Source organism: Lycorma delicatula, chromosome 4 (genome assembly GCF_047948215.1).
Source record: "Lycorma delicatula isolate Av1 chromosome 4, ASM4794821v1, whole genome shotgun sequence".
NCBI classification, from domain to species: Eukaryota; Metazoa; Arthropoda; class Insecta; order Hemiptera; family Fulgoridae; genus Lycorma; species Lycorma delicatula.
Window position 1 is genome coordinate 50,261,712 of NC_134458.1, and position 16,215 is coordinate 50,277,926.

The following is a 16,215-nucleotide window of genomic DNA, read 5'->3' on the forward strand; positions in this document are numbered from 1 at the left end:
TGCTTATACTAATCAGTAATGTGGTTTGAATATCTTTTGGCAATTAACATTCGAAAATACATCATTTTTTAAAGTATATTTATTAAGTTTAAAATAGCATACTCTTATGTAACTTATTATAATTAAAGTAAATTATAAATATTTAACATCATCATCATCATGATCTGGTATTCTACCTGGTGGGAGGTCCTTTATGCCACCGCTGTTTCCGTCCATTTCTGTCCCAAGCCTTTTCCTTTATCCCCTTGTAGTTTCCACTCTTCACCGTATCTATTAACTTCATCCTTCTTCTTCCTTGCTTTCTTTCTCCTTCTACTGACCCTTCTGATGCAGTTGCCAAGATTTCACTTCCTCTAACAGCATGTCCTAACCAGTTTTCTTTTGTGTACCTCCAGCATAAGTGCTGTTTCTTCTTTAATCCTGTCCATTACTTTCTATTTCCTTACTTCATCCATCCACCTTACTTTCCCCATCCTTCTCCATGTCCACATTTTAAAAACCTCAGTCTAGTTCCTTTCCTCATTCTCCATTCTTCATTTCCATACAATAGGACATCCCATATATAACATTTGGCTAAGCTCTTCCTTAACTTTTAAGTCCAGACTTAAGCTACGTAGTAATGTTCTCTTCTTGTTGAAGGTTTTCTTTGCCATTGCAGTCCTTCCTTTTATTAATATTGTGATCTTCCAGTCTTCTGTCACCAAAGTCCCCAAATGTGAATTTTTTTACTTTTTCTATTCTTCTTTCCCAGTACATCTTCAATACAACTTATTTTTATCCTCCTATACTTATTCCGTCTTCCCTTTTCCTATCCTCAGTGTAAATATTGAATGGTGTCAGTGGGAGGCTGCATCCTTCCCTAACACCTTGAACTAAATCCACCCAGTCAGTCGTATTCGTACTTTCATTGTTGCTGTTTGTCTCATGTATAATTTTTTATTACATATTAAATATTCTTGTTCATTTCTTCAATATCTTAATATTTATTTTAATTAATCTCTCTGGATCAGCCCAGCATAAATTCTTTGAAAATGGCTCAAAAAACTTCTTTATCTGGGGCATTGATGATATTAAATTAAAAAAAAAAATTAAAAAGTAGGAGGATAATTTTTGACTTTGTATAGCAGTTATAGACAAGTGAGCTTTTATTTAATGAAAGTACTTAATAAGTTATTTAAAATGTAATCAAATTTAGTGGTAGGGGATATTTTACATTATCCCTTTAAAAACCATTTTTGGCCTCATATTTTGAAAACCTTTTGACCAAAAAAAGTGGAAATTTGGCACATATATCCCAACTTTGGCCTCATTTTCGACTCCATCCGACAAGAGGGCATTTCTTTTCTTAGTATAATTATTTTTAGCCTTGTTAAATAATATTGTACTAAATCAAGCTATAACTTCTATGACTTACTGAGTAAATAATTACTTCAATAAATAAACTTAAAAGCACCAAAGGGAAGAACAAGGAGGCTGAATGGGATCTGTTCTTAAAATATAATTTTTTTAAACTTTAATTTTCAAGATTGAAAATCCAACTGTATGTTAATGTAGATGACATGAAAACCTTTTAAAGAAGGAGCTTCCATTGAAACCGATTTAAGAATTTTAAAAAAATTTGAATATTTTATAATCTTTGATACTTTATTTGCATTTAAAGTTTGAGAGTGTTATTAATAATTTTATATGAGGTAGCTGTTGAGCAAGGGGTTCAAATGAGACCCAAAATTTTTTTTGTGATTGTGGGCCTAGTTTGCTTCCTGTACCTGGTGAGCCAAACCAATAAAAATACTATTTTCATTATCATTAATAGCAATAATAATAATAGTTATAATCATTAATAACTTGCATTTAATAATAATATTCTCAACTTTTATTTGTTTTCTTTTATTTTATTTAAAATAATTATTTACTTGATGGTGTAAGTGTTGATTTTTGCATTTACAAAAGATGAACAATCATTTCCACATTTAAAAAAAAATTAAGTAAATTTTACTCTACAACTTAATTTTATTGTATTATTCCAATTGAAAACTTTTGTTGAATGTAAGAAGTTTTGCATGTCTTTGCTGGATTTTTATCTTTACTTTACATTCATTTATATTTTTGGTGTAATGTACACATCAGTTTATAAAAGGTGTAGCCAATGTTTTTGACCAGGTTTTGAAAGTAGCTGTTTACTTACACAAACGATCAAAATTTTGACATTATTATTATTCTCTTATGATTTGTAATTTGATAGATTTATACTCTTGGTGAATTTTTCAAGGTTTTCTTTTAGTTCATATGTCAGCATCTTATTAATCGAGTAGAACTACTAAATCTACTACAGATGATCATGTTATGCAGTATTATATATATTTTTATAAGTGTATATAACTTTACTTGCTGTAGTTTTATTCATAAATGCTGTGTTAGGAGTTGTCATTTATACTATTATTCTTTTTGTGTATGATGTGTTTGCCAGTGGCAGCTTGCATACAGGCACTGTGGAACTACAGCATCCACTATTTTCACTAGATATTATCAATAACATTTAATATAATGAACTCCTTTTTCTTTAATTGTTTCTTTATACTTGTGGATTATATAATCCTTAAGCTGAATGTCAATAGCCATCCCCCAGTTTATGAAAAAGGTACAAAAATCTTTGTATTGAACTATGTGCTTCACAGTTCCAGCAGAGTAGTGTGTGGCTGTTGTGTGCATGTACACACAGGAAGCTGCAAGGAAGAGAGAGCACTGTCGCTTCTACAGTTCCAACCCTGGCGTGCTGGTGGAAGGTAGTTTTTCTTTACTCCAAGTGTGTTATGCTTAAAAACCGTGTACCATATTCTTGAATGTGATAAAGTGTAGAATTAGATTATTATCTTGCTTCCAGCTATTCTATTTGATTCATTTTTTTTTTCGGTTCTTTTATTTTACAGAAATCTTTAACCATGGCCTTGAAAAGGCCCAAAAAAAATTTTCTGGAGCAGCACCCCTACTAATTTTAGTTACGAGCTGCAACTGGTGTTTGCTATTTGATTTTGCGGCTTTATTTTTTTGGGAACTGCAGTTTTAGGTTTATGTAGCCATCAGACAGGAAATATACTCCCTGGCCAAATCCAAGAGATAGATTGTGCCCTACAGTTCATACCATGAATGCATTGGTTACATAGGATGTATATCATCAGTGAGTATAATCAACTGGGTTTTGTTTTGGCCAAGCTGTGAAGGATCTAAACCATGAACAGGGATTAAGGTTAAGGAAAAGAGGTAGGTAGTGTAATACATAACCGCAGAAAGCTTTCAGACTTCACTCTATAGTGAGTTTCAGTGCCCATTTTACATAGATCAGTTTAAATAAATACTGAAATAAAATCAATATTAGGCCCAAGCTTCTAAAGATAGTTACTCTCCTATCACTTAAATTATGGTGCATGTTGTAGTATTCAGCTGAACTGTAAACAATTTGGTCAGACCTTAGTGAGTTGTCAGCCCATTTCTGTTTATCATAGAGGCCTCATTTTTCCTTATTTAATTTGCTTTGACTGAAAATATTCAAAAGCTGGTTAAGAGTTTAATTTTAAAAAGTATATTAGGAATGGGTAGTCCTAGAAAATGTAATTGAATGTTATATATATATATATTTTTTTTTTAGTAGTCGTAGTTAGTATAATTCATTAGAACTTTTGTGGATTAAAAAAAAAGGTTTTTTTAATTTTATTTTTTTTTTAAATTTGTGTGAAAATAATTTTTTGTGTGTTGCGTGAAATTTTAATTTAAATAAACATTAAAAGTTGTAGATTTTGCAGAAGAATTCAAAGAATAATGAAGCAGGATTACATATGGTATTTATGAATATTGTTTTGTGACCTACAGAAAAATCAAGAGATTTAAAAAAAGCTTTGTGATAAGGCAGAGAGTTTTGGATTAAATTGGAGACATAAATAACCATACAACTATGTATGAAAACTGACTGATTGGTCTTTTAGGAAGAATTTCTGTTTTTTGAATTTTAGTTGCATATATGTGAGACTACATTGGTTTCGGACGTATGTAGTTTTGTTACTATTAAAACAATTCAGGTATTGTGGGTAGCAAAAATTGTGTTTTTTCTCAATTCTGTAAGTGGTGAAAATGAAAAATACGAATATAGATGTGGTATTTGTCAGTACACACTGAAACGGGCAGCAAAAATCCTCAGTACTCAAAAAATTTAAATTACACACTTAAATGATGAATTATACAAGTTATTGAAAAATTATAAATATTTTTAGTTGTTAACATTATTGTTAATAACATTTATTTAAAATTACATCTATCAGTGATGCATTATTTCTTTGATTAAAGTAACTTTGGAAAATTTAATTTAAGTCCCAGTTATAAGTCACCATTAATTTTTTATGTTTTAGATTCCAAAATCTTGACTTACATACCACGATTTGTAGTAAATTGGATCTGCAACTTTATTTTTTATTATTGTTATTGTCTCCTCAAATATTTTGTTGGATTGCTAAATTCAGTACAACAGCCTGGACCAGTCCAGGTGATTGAAAGTCCAGACTTGTTATTGTGTTTGTGTTTCATATAATATTACTACGTTAATTTAGAAGAAGCTTATGTTAATTACATGTTTTTTATAACTCAGACATTTTTTAGTTTCTTTTTTTTTTGTAATAAAGTAAGCAAAGTATATAGATTTTCCCAAGAATGCCTCACACTGTGATTTTTTTGAAAATAAATACTTTTTGAATGTCAGAAATAAATATGAAATATATTATTTGATGCCAAATAGTGGATTTTGGCAGGAGTTCAATGTTAAGGTGTGTACTTTTTGCTCATTAATTATGATCATGAAATCTATTTATTTTTAGATGAAAAAAAAAGTAATCATTTACTCCTCTATTCAAGTAAAGAATGGTAAAGTAATTTTTTTTATGTAAGTTTTTGGTTTTTTTTTTGCTTTATATCATTTTTAGTAAATTTGAAATGATCAATGATTTTGTCAGTTATCAGTTAGTAATAATTATTTAAAGGTTAAGATTATGAGTAAGTTGACTTAATACCTATAATTATAAAAGAATGATTTTATTTGTTTCATCTGTATGCGTGTAAGTAATTAATTATTCATAGAGTATAATGATGTTCTATCATTATATTGTGTTCTCTCTCTCTCTCTCTGTGTGTGTGTGTGTGTGTATGCGCATGTGCGTGCGTGCCCGCGCTCATGCATATGCATATATGTGTATGCATGGGTGCCCTTGTACGTGTGGTGAGAGAGAGGAAGTTGTAGCCTCTTTTTCCCTGTTAAATTCAGGTTACATTGATTTTTATGATAACTGGTCCTTAGATGCTAGCAGTACCCATTTAGCCATTCTAAAGAAAGTTTCATCTAATGTTTAAATTTTATGATCAACAAATACTGGTTTATTAAATGTATGGAATGAGTTTTATGACTAAACAATTGAAAAGTAGGCAGTTCCTGTTGTTTGTATTTATTTTTGACTTTGATTTGACCAATGTATTTTTATGTAGCTACTGTATAGGAAACATAAATCCCTGGATAGGTATATAGTCAGAACTGTTGTCACTAGACCACACAATTTGTAAGAGCACAGTAACTCTACAGTCTTTGGCTCTTAGAACAAATTAAGTGAGTGGTGTTAGGGAAGAAGGGATCAAAAATAAGTAAGAAGGGTGGATATTGGGAAAGGAATAATCATCCACATAGAGCTGCAAAATTAGACATATATTCATAGGAATATTTCACTGTCTTTCCAGGGATTTCCACCTCGCCCAACATTTTCAAGGTGATAACAGTTTCTTTACCCAGAATAGAAACAGTTCAAATATATACTGCATCAAATTGTTTCTCTTATCCAAGAAGAGACTCAGGGTTCTCCAATGAAAGTCTTACTAATCTGTAGAATTGGGAGGTGTAAGAAGTATACACTTGAACAACTATAAACTATTTAGTCAGGTCTCAACTGGAGGGTGAAAATTATATAAATAATATAATTTAATGGAATATTAATATCAGTGCAAATAATATCCTAATATCAAATAATATATTAATGCGTATGTTATTAAGTCATTGTAAATCTATGGTGTATTGTTGTCACAGGAATGCTGTTTCTGTAATTATTATCAGTGATAGAGGAAAGGTTTGTCATGGTCATGTTTTGATAAGAGTCATTACAATGAACTGTATAGTTTCCTTATCACTAAAATTAGACCAAATTTTTGTTTTACTTTCTGAGTATAGCTAGCCACTGTACTGATAAAAGTTGTCAGTGAATCATTTCTAACAAACATATTTTTATTTATATATAAAAAGAATGAAAGTATAATTGTAGAATATTTACATTACATGAAAATTAAAAAAAAAAAAATGTTTTGTGGAATGGTTTTTAATTTAGTAATTATGAAATTGAAAAATTTATGATTTCACATTATTTTTAATTATAAAACACATTTCATTCAAGAATGTACTGTAATGAGATTTACATGTTAGACATGGTATGGGGGAGAGATATGTGTAGGATTCAGCTCAGAGTATACAGTGTAGCTGTTGGGACAGACAGGTGTCATCATTCACAGATTTTGCTATGCTTATACAAAGCGAAAGCAGTTATTAGTGAAATGGTGATTTGTAATGGAGGGGCAAGGGGTCTTTGTGACAAAGATCATCTACATTTAAAAAAATATTCAACCAAAGAAATAAAAAAATTATTGTTCAAAATTGAAGTAATAATCATGAAATTGTGAAAACAGCTAGCTACATTTAAAAGTAAAAAAAAAAATCTGGTGACTATATTACTGGAATTTACTGACATTGAGTTTGTAATTTTATATTATTGATAAAGTTGAAAAAAAAACATGAATATATCCATCTTGATAGTGCTACAGGTGGACAATTTTATTGTAATAAAACTTTTAATAAAGAGTTGTGTAGTGTAGATAGGACGTATTCCAGATACAGGAAAGTTCCAGATATAAGAAAAAAAATTTTTTACAATTAGCAGTACTATTTATTACAGAGTAATTTAAATTAAATCATATTTTTTTGGTAATTTTTAACATTTTTGTGACATTGCTAGTAGGAAAAACTTTAAAAAAAACTTGTTGAAAAAAATTGTTTATAAAATAATGAACTTGACCTACTTTCTATCTAATAATATCATTTTTTTTAAATATTTGTTTACAGCATGTGCTTTTTTTTAATTTACATTTAACTGTTTGCTATTTATTGATATCACAGCTGATGTAACATATAATTGCAGTATGCTTAAAGTAGTAAAGGAAGTAATACATAAAACTGAAGAATGCCTTACAATAATATTGAATAATAGTAATTATAGTACTTTTAATCGAATGAACCTTCACCATTCATCCAGAAAAGTTTGTTATAAATAGATGTAAACTACTAAAATTTCCACCCACTCATGTTTTTGTGACGACTTTATTGTATATATCAACAGTGTTAATTATCTATAACAAACTAGTCAGGTTGATAACTAATGGTAGATCCATTTAAAATACTACGATGAACAATGCAAAGAAGTTTAAACATCTGATTATAGTTTTTGTGTTATAATCAGAATCAGCCGAAGCAAGGCTTTTGAAAACAGAGCTTTAAAAAAGGGCTCATTTTTATTACAAAGTTACCCAAAAAACCATGCAAATAAAGTGTGTGAAAAATCTTTAAAGGCAATCTACCTAAAAAACAAAAGAAAAAAAACTGATTTGACTAAATTTTTATGTGTAGTTTATGAAAATCTGGCAATTCATTTCAGAGGTGTTTATCTTTAAACTTGACTTCATGTATTGTTGAACTGGGCAGTAATCACATATGTTTTGTGGCTACATCATTAACTTATCTCCGTTTATATAATACAGTGCATTATATAGAATGGGAAACTGCTTTAATCATCTCTGCCACTCCAGCATACCTGTATAATGTAGCATATGAGTTAATAGGAATTTGTATAAAATTTGTTAAACAAATTTTTTGGAGCAAGAGGGGAACATCTTGTGCTGCAGTGTTAGTCTCATCAAACCTGCATTTAGTGCAATGGTTTTTTTTTTTTAATTTATTGTAGTTTATATCAGTCTTGACATTCGATAATGTTATATTCATTTTTATTCTTATGAGGGTTATTTTTTTCAAGGTCCGATCAGTCACGAAATTAAAACCACAGTGAAAATAAAAAAATTGTTATTTGTAACAAGTACTAACATAGTTACGCTATTTCTCTACATTGCCGCCACTCTGATTTAGACATTTGTCGTAGCATGGTACCAACTTTCCAATACCCTCGTCATAGAACGGAGCTGCCTGTGTTTTCAGCCATGTTTCTACTCTGGTCTGCAGCTCGATGTCTGTGCCAAAATGTTGTCCTCCTAGCCAGCATTTCGTGTGAGCAAAGAGGTGAAAATCGGATGGAGCCAAGTCCGGGCTGTATGGTGGGTGATCCAACACTTCCCAATGAAAACGCTGCATGAGCGTTTTTTGTTACAGCTGCAGTATGCGGCCTGATCGCCTGCATCAAGAACATCTGTACGTCCTGCTTTAATGTTCCTGCACCATTGTTGCACTTTGCTGTCACTCATTGAAGTTTCACCGTACACATCACTTATTCGTCTATTAATTTCAGCTGCATTACACCCCTCAGCCTGAAGAAATTGAATTACTGCACGCACTTCACACTTGGCTGGAGATGCTATTGTAAACATGTTTACGTGCTAGCTGCGTGTTCAGAATTAAACGAAGTGACGCGGCGTGATTGAAGGCCGTACTAGAGATGCTGCACAACACATATGCGCAAAGGTTCATCCGATTTTTGCGTGGGTTTTTATTTCGCGACCAATCGGACTTTGAAAAAAAAATCACCCTCATAATTAGTCTGTTTGTATAGATTTTTTAAAATTAAACTATTTTAACGATAAATAAAAATGTTTAAGTGATATGAAGTTGAATATGAATATTGAAAGAAAATATGAGTAGAAAGCTTAGAGTCATTGAGATGAATTTGTAGTGGTGAAGATGTAAACTGATGCGGTTGGATTGGGTGTATAATTAGGATATATGAAATAGGATGAGTGTTAATGTGATGCTGGTGGCACAAAAAGAACAGTGCTGTTATTGTACCACTAATCTGACAAAAGAGGAGGTGGAATCAGAACAATATGTTGTGCTGTAGTGCTTTCTTCTCCACATGAACACTGAAGTTTATTAACTTTTGTAACATAATGTACATATATGAAATGTTAAGCATTTAGCTGCACAATCAGTTTCTGTTTTAGTACAATATTCTCTGGTCCAAATTGGAATGCATAGCACAAGCATATAACACTGTATTATTGACGCCTTATAAATTAATATCAATCATATGCTAGGTTAATCTTATGTTGTGGAATACTACCAAAGGAAGTACGCTTATCACAACATTGGGGTCAGTCATCTTTGTAAAGTAAATTCCTATCCTACAAATATTCATTTAATTTTTTTTCCAGGACTGGTTCAAAGCCTAAGAAAAGAAAAAAATAGAACTTCTTCAATCTGAGGGGCCAGAATGTTCATTCATCACCTTGAAAAAGAAACATTCTTAACCAGTATCTTGATTAGATTTTGATGAAGATGTGATTAGGCGAACTGTGAATGAATTTCACTCAAAAGATAGGGGAGCTGCCAATAGTTTACAAACTGTGAAGAATTGAAAATTAAAGTTAATTTTAATGGCACTGAAACTAGTTTAAGAAGAATTTTGAAAGAATTGGGTTATAAGTGGTGCAAAACAGAAAATGAAAGGAAAATTTTAGTTGAAAAACATGAAATTAGGCAGAAAAGGATTTCATATTTGCAGGCAATCAGTGTTTTTAGAAAATGTAACTTGTGATCGTGTACTTAGATGAATCCTATATTTTATCATCTCATTTAATGGCAAAATCATGGACTGACAACAGCAGTGCAGGACTTCATTTACCAATAAATAAAGGTGAACGCTTAATTGTAATTATTGTGGGTAGTGAAATGGGCTTTATTCCAAATGCAATGTTAACTTGGACAGCCAAATCAAAAAGTGGCGATTTCCATGATAACATGAATACAAAAAATTATTTGAAACAGGCTGAAAAAAAAAATTAGTTCCTAACTTTCTTCCTGAGTCAATAGTAGTTATTGACGACAATGCTCTGTATCATAATACCCTTTCTGAAAAACTTCCTGTGTCATCAAGTAAGAAACAAGACATGACTGTTTGGCTACAGAAACATCATATTCCATTTTCGTCTCAAATGTTTCAACAGCAATTTTATGAACTAATTTTGAACAAAAGTAACTGAAAACTATACCAATTTGACAAATTGTTGGAAAGAAGTGGGCGTGAAGTTTTGCGACTTCCACTTTACCATCCTGATATAAATCCAATCAAGAGGTAAAGTGATATGTTGTGAGCCACAACACAATGTTTAAGATGTCAGAAGTGCAGAAACTGTGCGAAGATAAAATGAATTTCATGAATGATGAACACTGGAAACCTTACTGTGAAAAGATTAAAAAAATCGAAGGTGAATATTGGAGCCAGAATTGTTAATAGATTCTGTTTCAAAATCTTTCATTGTCTCTTTACGTAGTGACAGTGATAATAATGACAATTATATTGAAGGTAGTGATGACAGCGAGGAGAGCGTTCTAGCTGAGGAATTAAACAGATAATTAATTTTCCAATAAGTAATTAATGTTACAGTAACAACCATCTATCGCAATATTTATCGTATAATTAGTAATAGATAATATTTTTTCATCTGTTTTTACATTTTGCAATGTACGGTACAGAATTAGCTGATTGTATTTCATCACAAAATTGTTGCATTCATTTGTTAAAAATAGAACAGTTATTTGGTAAGGGGAATTACTAAGAGTGAGGAACATGTTTTTATGTTGGGTAGTAATTGTTGCCTCTTCAGCTCGCCTTTACTTTGCGGCAACTGTACAAGACATTTTGTACACATTTATAAATGATTGGTTCTTAGTGTATAACTTTGTTTTTGTTATCATGGTTTGATGTTTGTTTTTCAGTTCTTGCAATTCAAGCAAAAAAGAAACGGAACCGATATGTTAAAGGAAGAGGTGGAGGAGGGGGTACAAGAGGAAGAGCTGGAGGTGGAGAGAGAAATAAAGAAGTCAATGGCACTCAGAATCAGAGACAAAGTATCAAGTAAGTGATATTACGTTTATTCTCTGGTTTTAGTTAATATAAAATAATTTAGTGTGTATGTGTAGTATGGGCTGCATGTTGAATTATATTCATCTACTGTATTAACATATAATATTGGTTTTTATTTTTTGTTTAATTGTTGAAAAAATCTAATGGTATGCCTTAACGCATTCACTTCATTTAGATGTGTACTTCTTAAATTTCTTTTGTTCTGTCAGAGAATTATGCAATAAAAGACTGATAACTTCCCCTACTTGACCAGTGAAACTGAACTGACCAGTGTTCCATAGGATACCATATCTTATTTACTACCCGCAAGAGAACAATCGGTCAAATTAAAAAAAAAAAAATTATAGTGCACAGATGATATAAAAACTAAAATAAAACAAAACATAAAATAAAGTCTCTAAATGAAAATTGTTTACAGAGCCTACATATATTTTATTATAATTATACAGTGTGTTTATAAAAACCATTTCAATAATTCAGCGTATGGTCCCCCATATTCAAATAAAGAAGAAATTTTATATCAACATATGCCCAGAAATGCTTAGTTTACCAGCTCTCTGCCATTTTATACTTTTAACATAAAAATTTATTTCTCAGGAATGGTTAATGTATCGAGCTGAAATTTTGTATACTGCTAGGGTACCTAAGGTTTACTTGTATACACATAATGAACCTGATCTCTCAATCCATTTCAAAATGACAGCCTTATAAACTTTTTGATTGTTGATAACTCTGCAACCACTGGTTAATCTAAATGTTATATTATTATAACAAAGTAAAGCTTTTATGACAAAGAAAATGATACCTTATTTATTCCAGTCCATTCATAAATAATAAATTATGGCAAAAATTCCTTAAGTGAGTCACTCTAGATTAAAAAACCATTTTTTATTTCCCCTCATAATTAAATAACTCGACACAATATCAAGTGGAGTAATTTCATCATGTATTAAATTAATAATTTAATAATATTGAAAATACTACAGTAAAATAGAATATTACTGAAATCATGAAAATATAATAAGTAATATTAGTATTGAAAACTACATGTTTTTTGTTTAATGAGCAGAAACTGGTTATTGAAAAAAATGTTTTTTTTCAATTAAAATTTATTTAACAACAATAAATTATCATATCGGATAACAAAAAAAAAAAAAAAAACTACAGTAGCTGTTCAAAATGATGGCCCTCATTCAAAATACATGCATTCAGGTGTTTTTTCATTGATTGCTGAGCTCTTTCGAAGATGCTAGGTGTCTGATGAATCCTTTCAGTCATATTGAGAACTCTTGTGCACAGTTATTCTTTGGTATTCTTAGGGTTGTCATATACAAGTGTATTTAAAAAACCCCTAAGAAAAATTCAAGAGAATTAAGATCGGGAGACCTTGCAGGACATGTTAGTGGGCCTCCTCAACCAGTCTCCAATCCATCTGTTTGGATATGCTTCATTTAGGTGACCTCAAACTTGTAATCTGTAATGAGCTGGAATCCCATCCAGCATGAACCACATTTTGTTGCATGTGTTTAGTGGCAAATCTTCGAGTTCAAGTGGAAGATATATCAAGAAATGTAAATACCTTTCACCGTTGAGTGTTTCAGATGAAAAGCAGACAAATAAGTGGTCAGCTAGAATAACAGACCATATGTTTACAGAAAACTGATATTTGTGATGGTTCTCTGAAGTGGCATGAAGGTTTTCAGTTGACCACATGTGCGAAGCCATTGTGTGCCAATGGCTTCGCACAATGTGTTACTTGCTGTGTTTGACTGTGCATCAAACACAGCAAGTACAATCTCAAGGTAAAATAGCTATTACTCACTGATGGTGATAGGCATGGAGTTGCTGCTCATGCAAAACCTTCCAAACTGTTATATTAAAAACATTGAACTCCAAGGCCAGCTCTCTAATATTTTTTTTGGGGCGGTTAAATATTTCATCTAACTCACCCTCTTCGCATCGGGTGTACTTATTGAAAGTGGTGGCCCTGATTTATCACGTTTTCAGGTTTTAATTTTCTGTGTCTCTGAGCTGTCTATAATGGATGAAAACATTGTGTGAGAAGGTAGCATTCAATTGGGAAAGTGTTCCTGATACAGCTGTCTTGCCCCAAGGGTGTTGCAAGGGGCAAAACTGTACATTAAATGCATTTCAGCCATTTCTTAGTTTGTATAAATGTAATTCTTATTACCTAGTGAATATTTCTTATTGTCATAGTGAATAAAGTAAGAGTAAAAGAAATAATTAACTTGTGTAGCGCAGATTAATGTATTCACTTGGTCAGTTGGAAAAAACAAACAGGGTAGCAGTTTTTATTTACATTTACAAAAATGACTTGTTAATTAGAACTTCTGTTTTAATGCAAATTATTTTTCAATATTAATATTATTTATTACAATATTTTCATGATTTCAATAATATTCTATTTTATTGTAGTATTTTCAGTATTATTAAATTATTATAATTTATCTCATGATAACATTAATAAAATTATTCCAGTTGAGATCATGTTGAGTTGTTTAGTTTTATTTGAGAGGAAAAAAATGGTTTTTTAAATTAGAGTCTCACTTAAGAATTTTTGCCATACTTTGTCATTTATGAACGGATTTGAATAAATAATGTGTCATTTTTTGTCATAAAATGCTTAACTTTTTTGAAATAACATAACAAATAAATTAACTAGTGGTTGCAAAGCTACTAACAATTAAAAAGTTTACATGGCCTCAATTTTGAAACAGATTAAGAGATCAGGTTCATTATGTTTATGCAAGTAAACCTCTAGATACCTTAACAGTATAAAAAATTTCAACTCGATACATTTATCTTGTTAAAAATAAGTTTTTATGCTAAAAATACAAAATGGCAACTATGAATGGCAAACTAAGAATTTCTGGACAAATGTTGATATAAAGTTTTTTCTTTATTTTGATGTGGGGGGACCATCTGCTGAATTTGTGAAATGGTTTTTATAAACATTCTGTATATAAATGTACATATCATTTATATGCAGTATGTATATAGGGCTTGCTTTGAAGATTTTATCAATATCCTACTATGAATTTATAGTGTGGTAAAAGTTTTTATGAAATAATTGATATCTAAAACATTTACATGATTTTTATATTTAAAAATTCAGTTTTTCCTCCACAGTTCAGTTTAATATCAATCCGGAAACTTTGTAGCTTTCTCTTACAGAGTGTGATTTAGTCAGCGACAAAACATTATTACTATCTATGAAACATAACACTACTAAATATGAAAGATTTTCTGTTTAACTGTTCACCCAATAATAAAGTTGTTTGGATAAATTTGTGCCTAAAACCATCCTGAAATTTGAGTGATTTTATTGGTAAAAAATCATTCGTATCAGGCCACCTGTTCTTTAGTTTTAAGTGGACATCTGTTCTTACATATGAACATTCTGATTTATTTATTAGGATAATGGAGGGAAAGTATTGTTTTTGGTAAAACAGTGACCCTTGCAAATTTTTATATTTTTTTAAAGTTATGAGATCTCCGAGTCTAAGATATGAATACAATTTTGGTTACTAAATTGTATATGCATGATTGTATTTGTGTGCAAGAAAAATATAAAGCGAGACGTTATCAGGATAGGAGTAATCTTCAAATCTTATCAGAAGGATAGGAAAAAATTAAGTTTTATCTGTATTTTATTGTTTCAACTTAATGAATTGAAATTTCTAAAGTTATTTTTCACTATATGAATTGTTATCAAGTTGGGAGCAGTTTTGAAACTCTGTTAGAAAGCTAAGTATAATAAGATAAGAGTTAAATTTTTTTTCACTGTTTCATTCTACTGATTTGAAAATTTATTATAATTTTTTTTTCTAAATTAGGCTTTTTGTGAGTGTTGTTAAGATTTTATCAATGAGATAGAGAATATGTTTTTAAATTAACATTTACTATGCTGCTGAAAAATGGTTAAATTTATCCTTTATTTATTCTTTAAATTGATATAAATAAAGATTTTTATGGCTGTTTTTAATTCATATCGGTTTTATTTTTTATAAAATGTAGTAAACACTAATAAACATATGTTTGCCATTTAAACATTTTTAGTTTGTGGGTCAAACTAAATATAGTTATTATTAAACAAAATGATATATTAAACATTTTTTTACATTTACATGAAAACTAGGGTTTTCTTCTTAAAAAAAAAAAAAATATCAGAATGAATTTTTATTAACATGTTGAGATTATTGACCTGTTAATGCTTCATACTGAACTCTACTGAGGGCTGATGATAGATCAAATGTCTATGATATTTTATGTTGGTGTTATTCAAGCCCAGGTAGTTTGGGTTAGTTTATGCTGTGGTGTCGCTCAAAAATTTTTTCAATTCTATTACAGAAGTCCATGAGTTTTCTAAGTGCTCATTTAATCCTCATGGTTTCTGTATTTCTTTTGATTATTTGAAGTTTACTTTTGTTTTTTTATATATAAAAAGAAATATATATTATAAATGTAAATTATTATTTTGACTGTGGTGATCAGATGATGGTCTAAAAAATAATTAAAAGGAAAGTGAGCACACTACATATGATATAAATGAAAGACAATTTTTTATATTAATTTTTATTTTGCTGAATTTATTAATTTCATAATAAAAATTTTTGTTCAAACATAAGAAAATTACTATATGATTATGATGCGGAGGTAAACTATAGAAAAAGGTAGTTCACCATGACAGATGACGCGTTAATAAGTCATACAAGTGTTTTATAGACATATGGCTCAGGCTTAGTGCATACACTTGTTTTCCTGGATGCGCCAAACATTTTAATTGAAAATATTCATTATTGTTCAGTAAGTAATTAATAAACTTAGAAAAAATACTTAAAATTGAGCACTTACATGATAAAAATAAAAAGTAAGTGTAAAAGGTACAGTGCAGCTGCTGATCTATCAACATACAACAAATGTTACTTTATGAGAGTGTTATAAACAAACTTAGGAGGAGTAGACCTAACCAAAAATGAAT

The 16,215-nt window shown here is 30.3% G+C and overlaps 1 protein-coding gene across 1 annotated transcript in view; it reads left to right on the forward strand.

Moving 5' to 3' along the window:
• The window catches only part of LOC142323379 (SRSF protein kinase 1-like), a 198,696-nt gene that overhangs the window by 5,173 nt on the left and 177,308 nt on the right, over positions 1-16,215 (forward strand). The window contains exon 2 of the mRNA XM_075362931.1: positions 11,066-11,204. Coding sequence (XP_075219046.1) covers positions 11,066-11,204 — 139 coding nt within the window. The remainder of the gene's footprint in view (positions 1-11,065; positions 11,205-16,215) is intronic.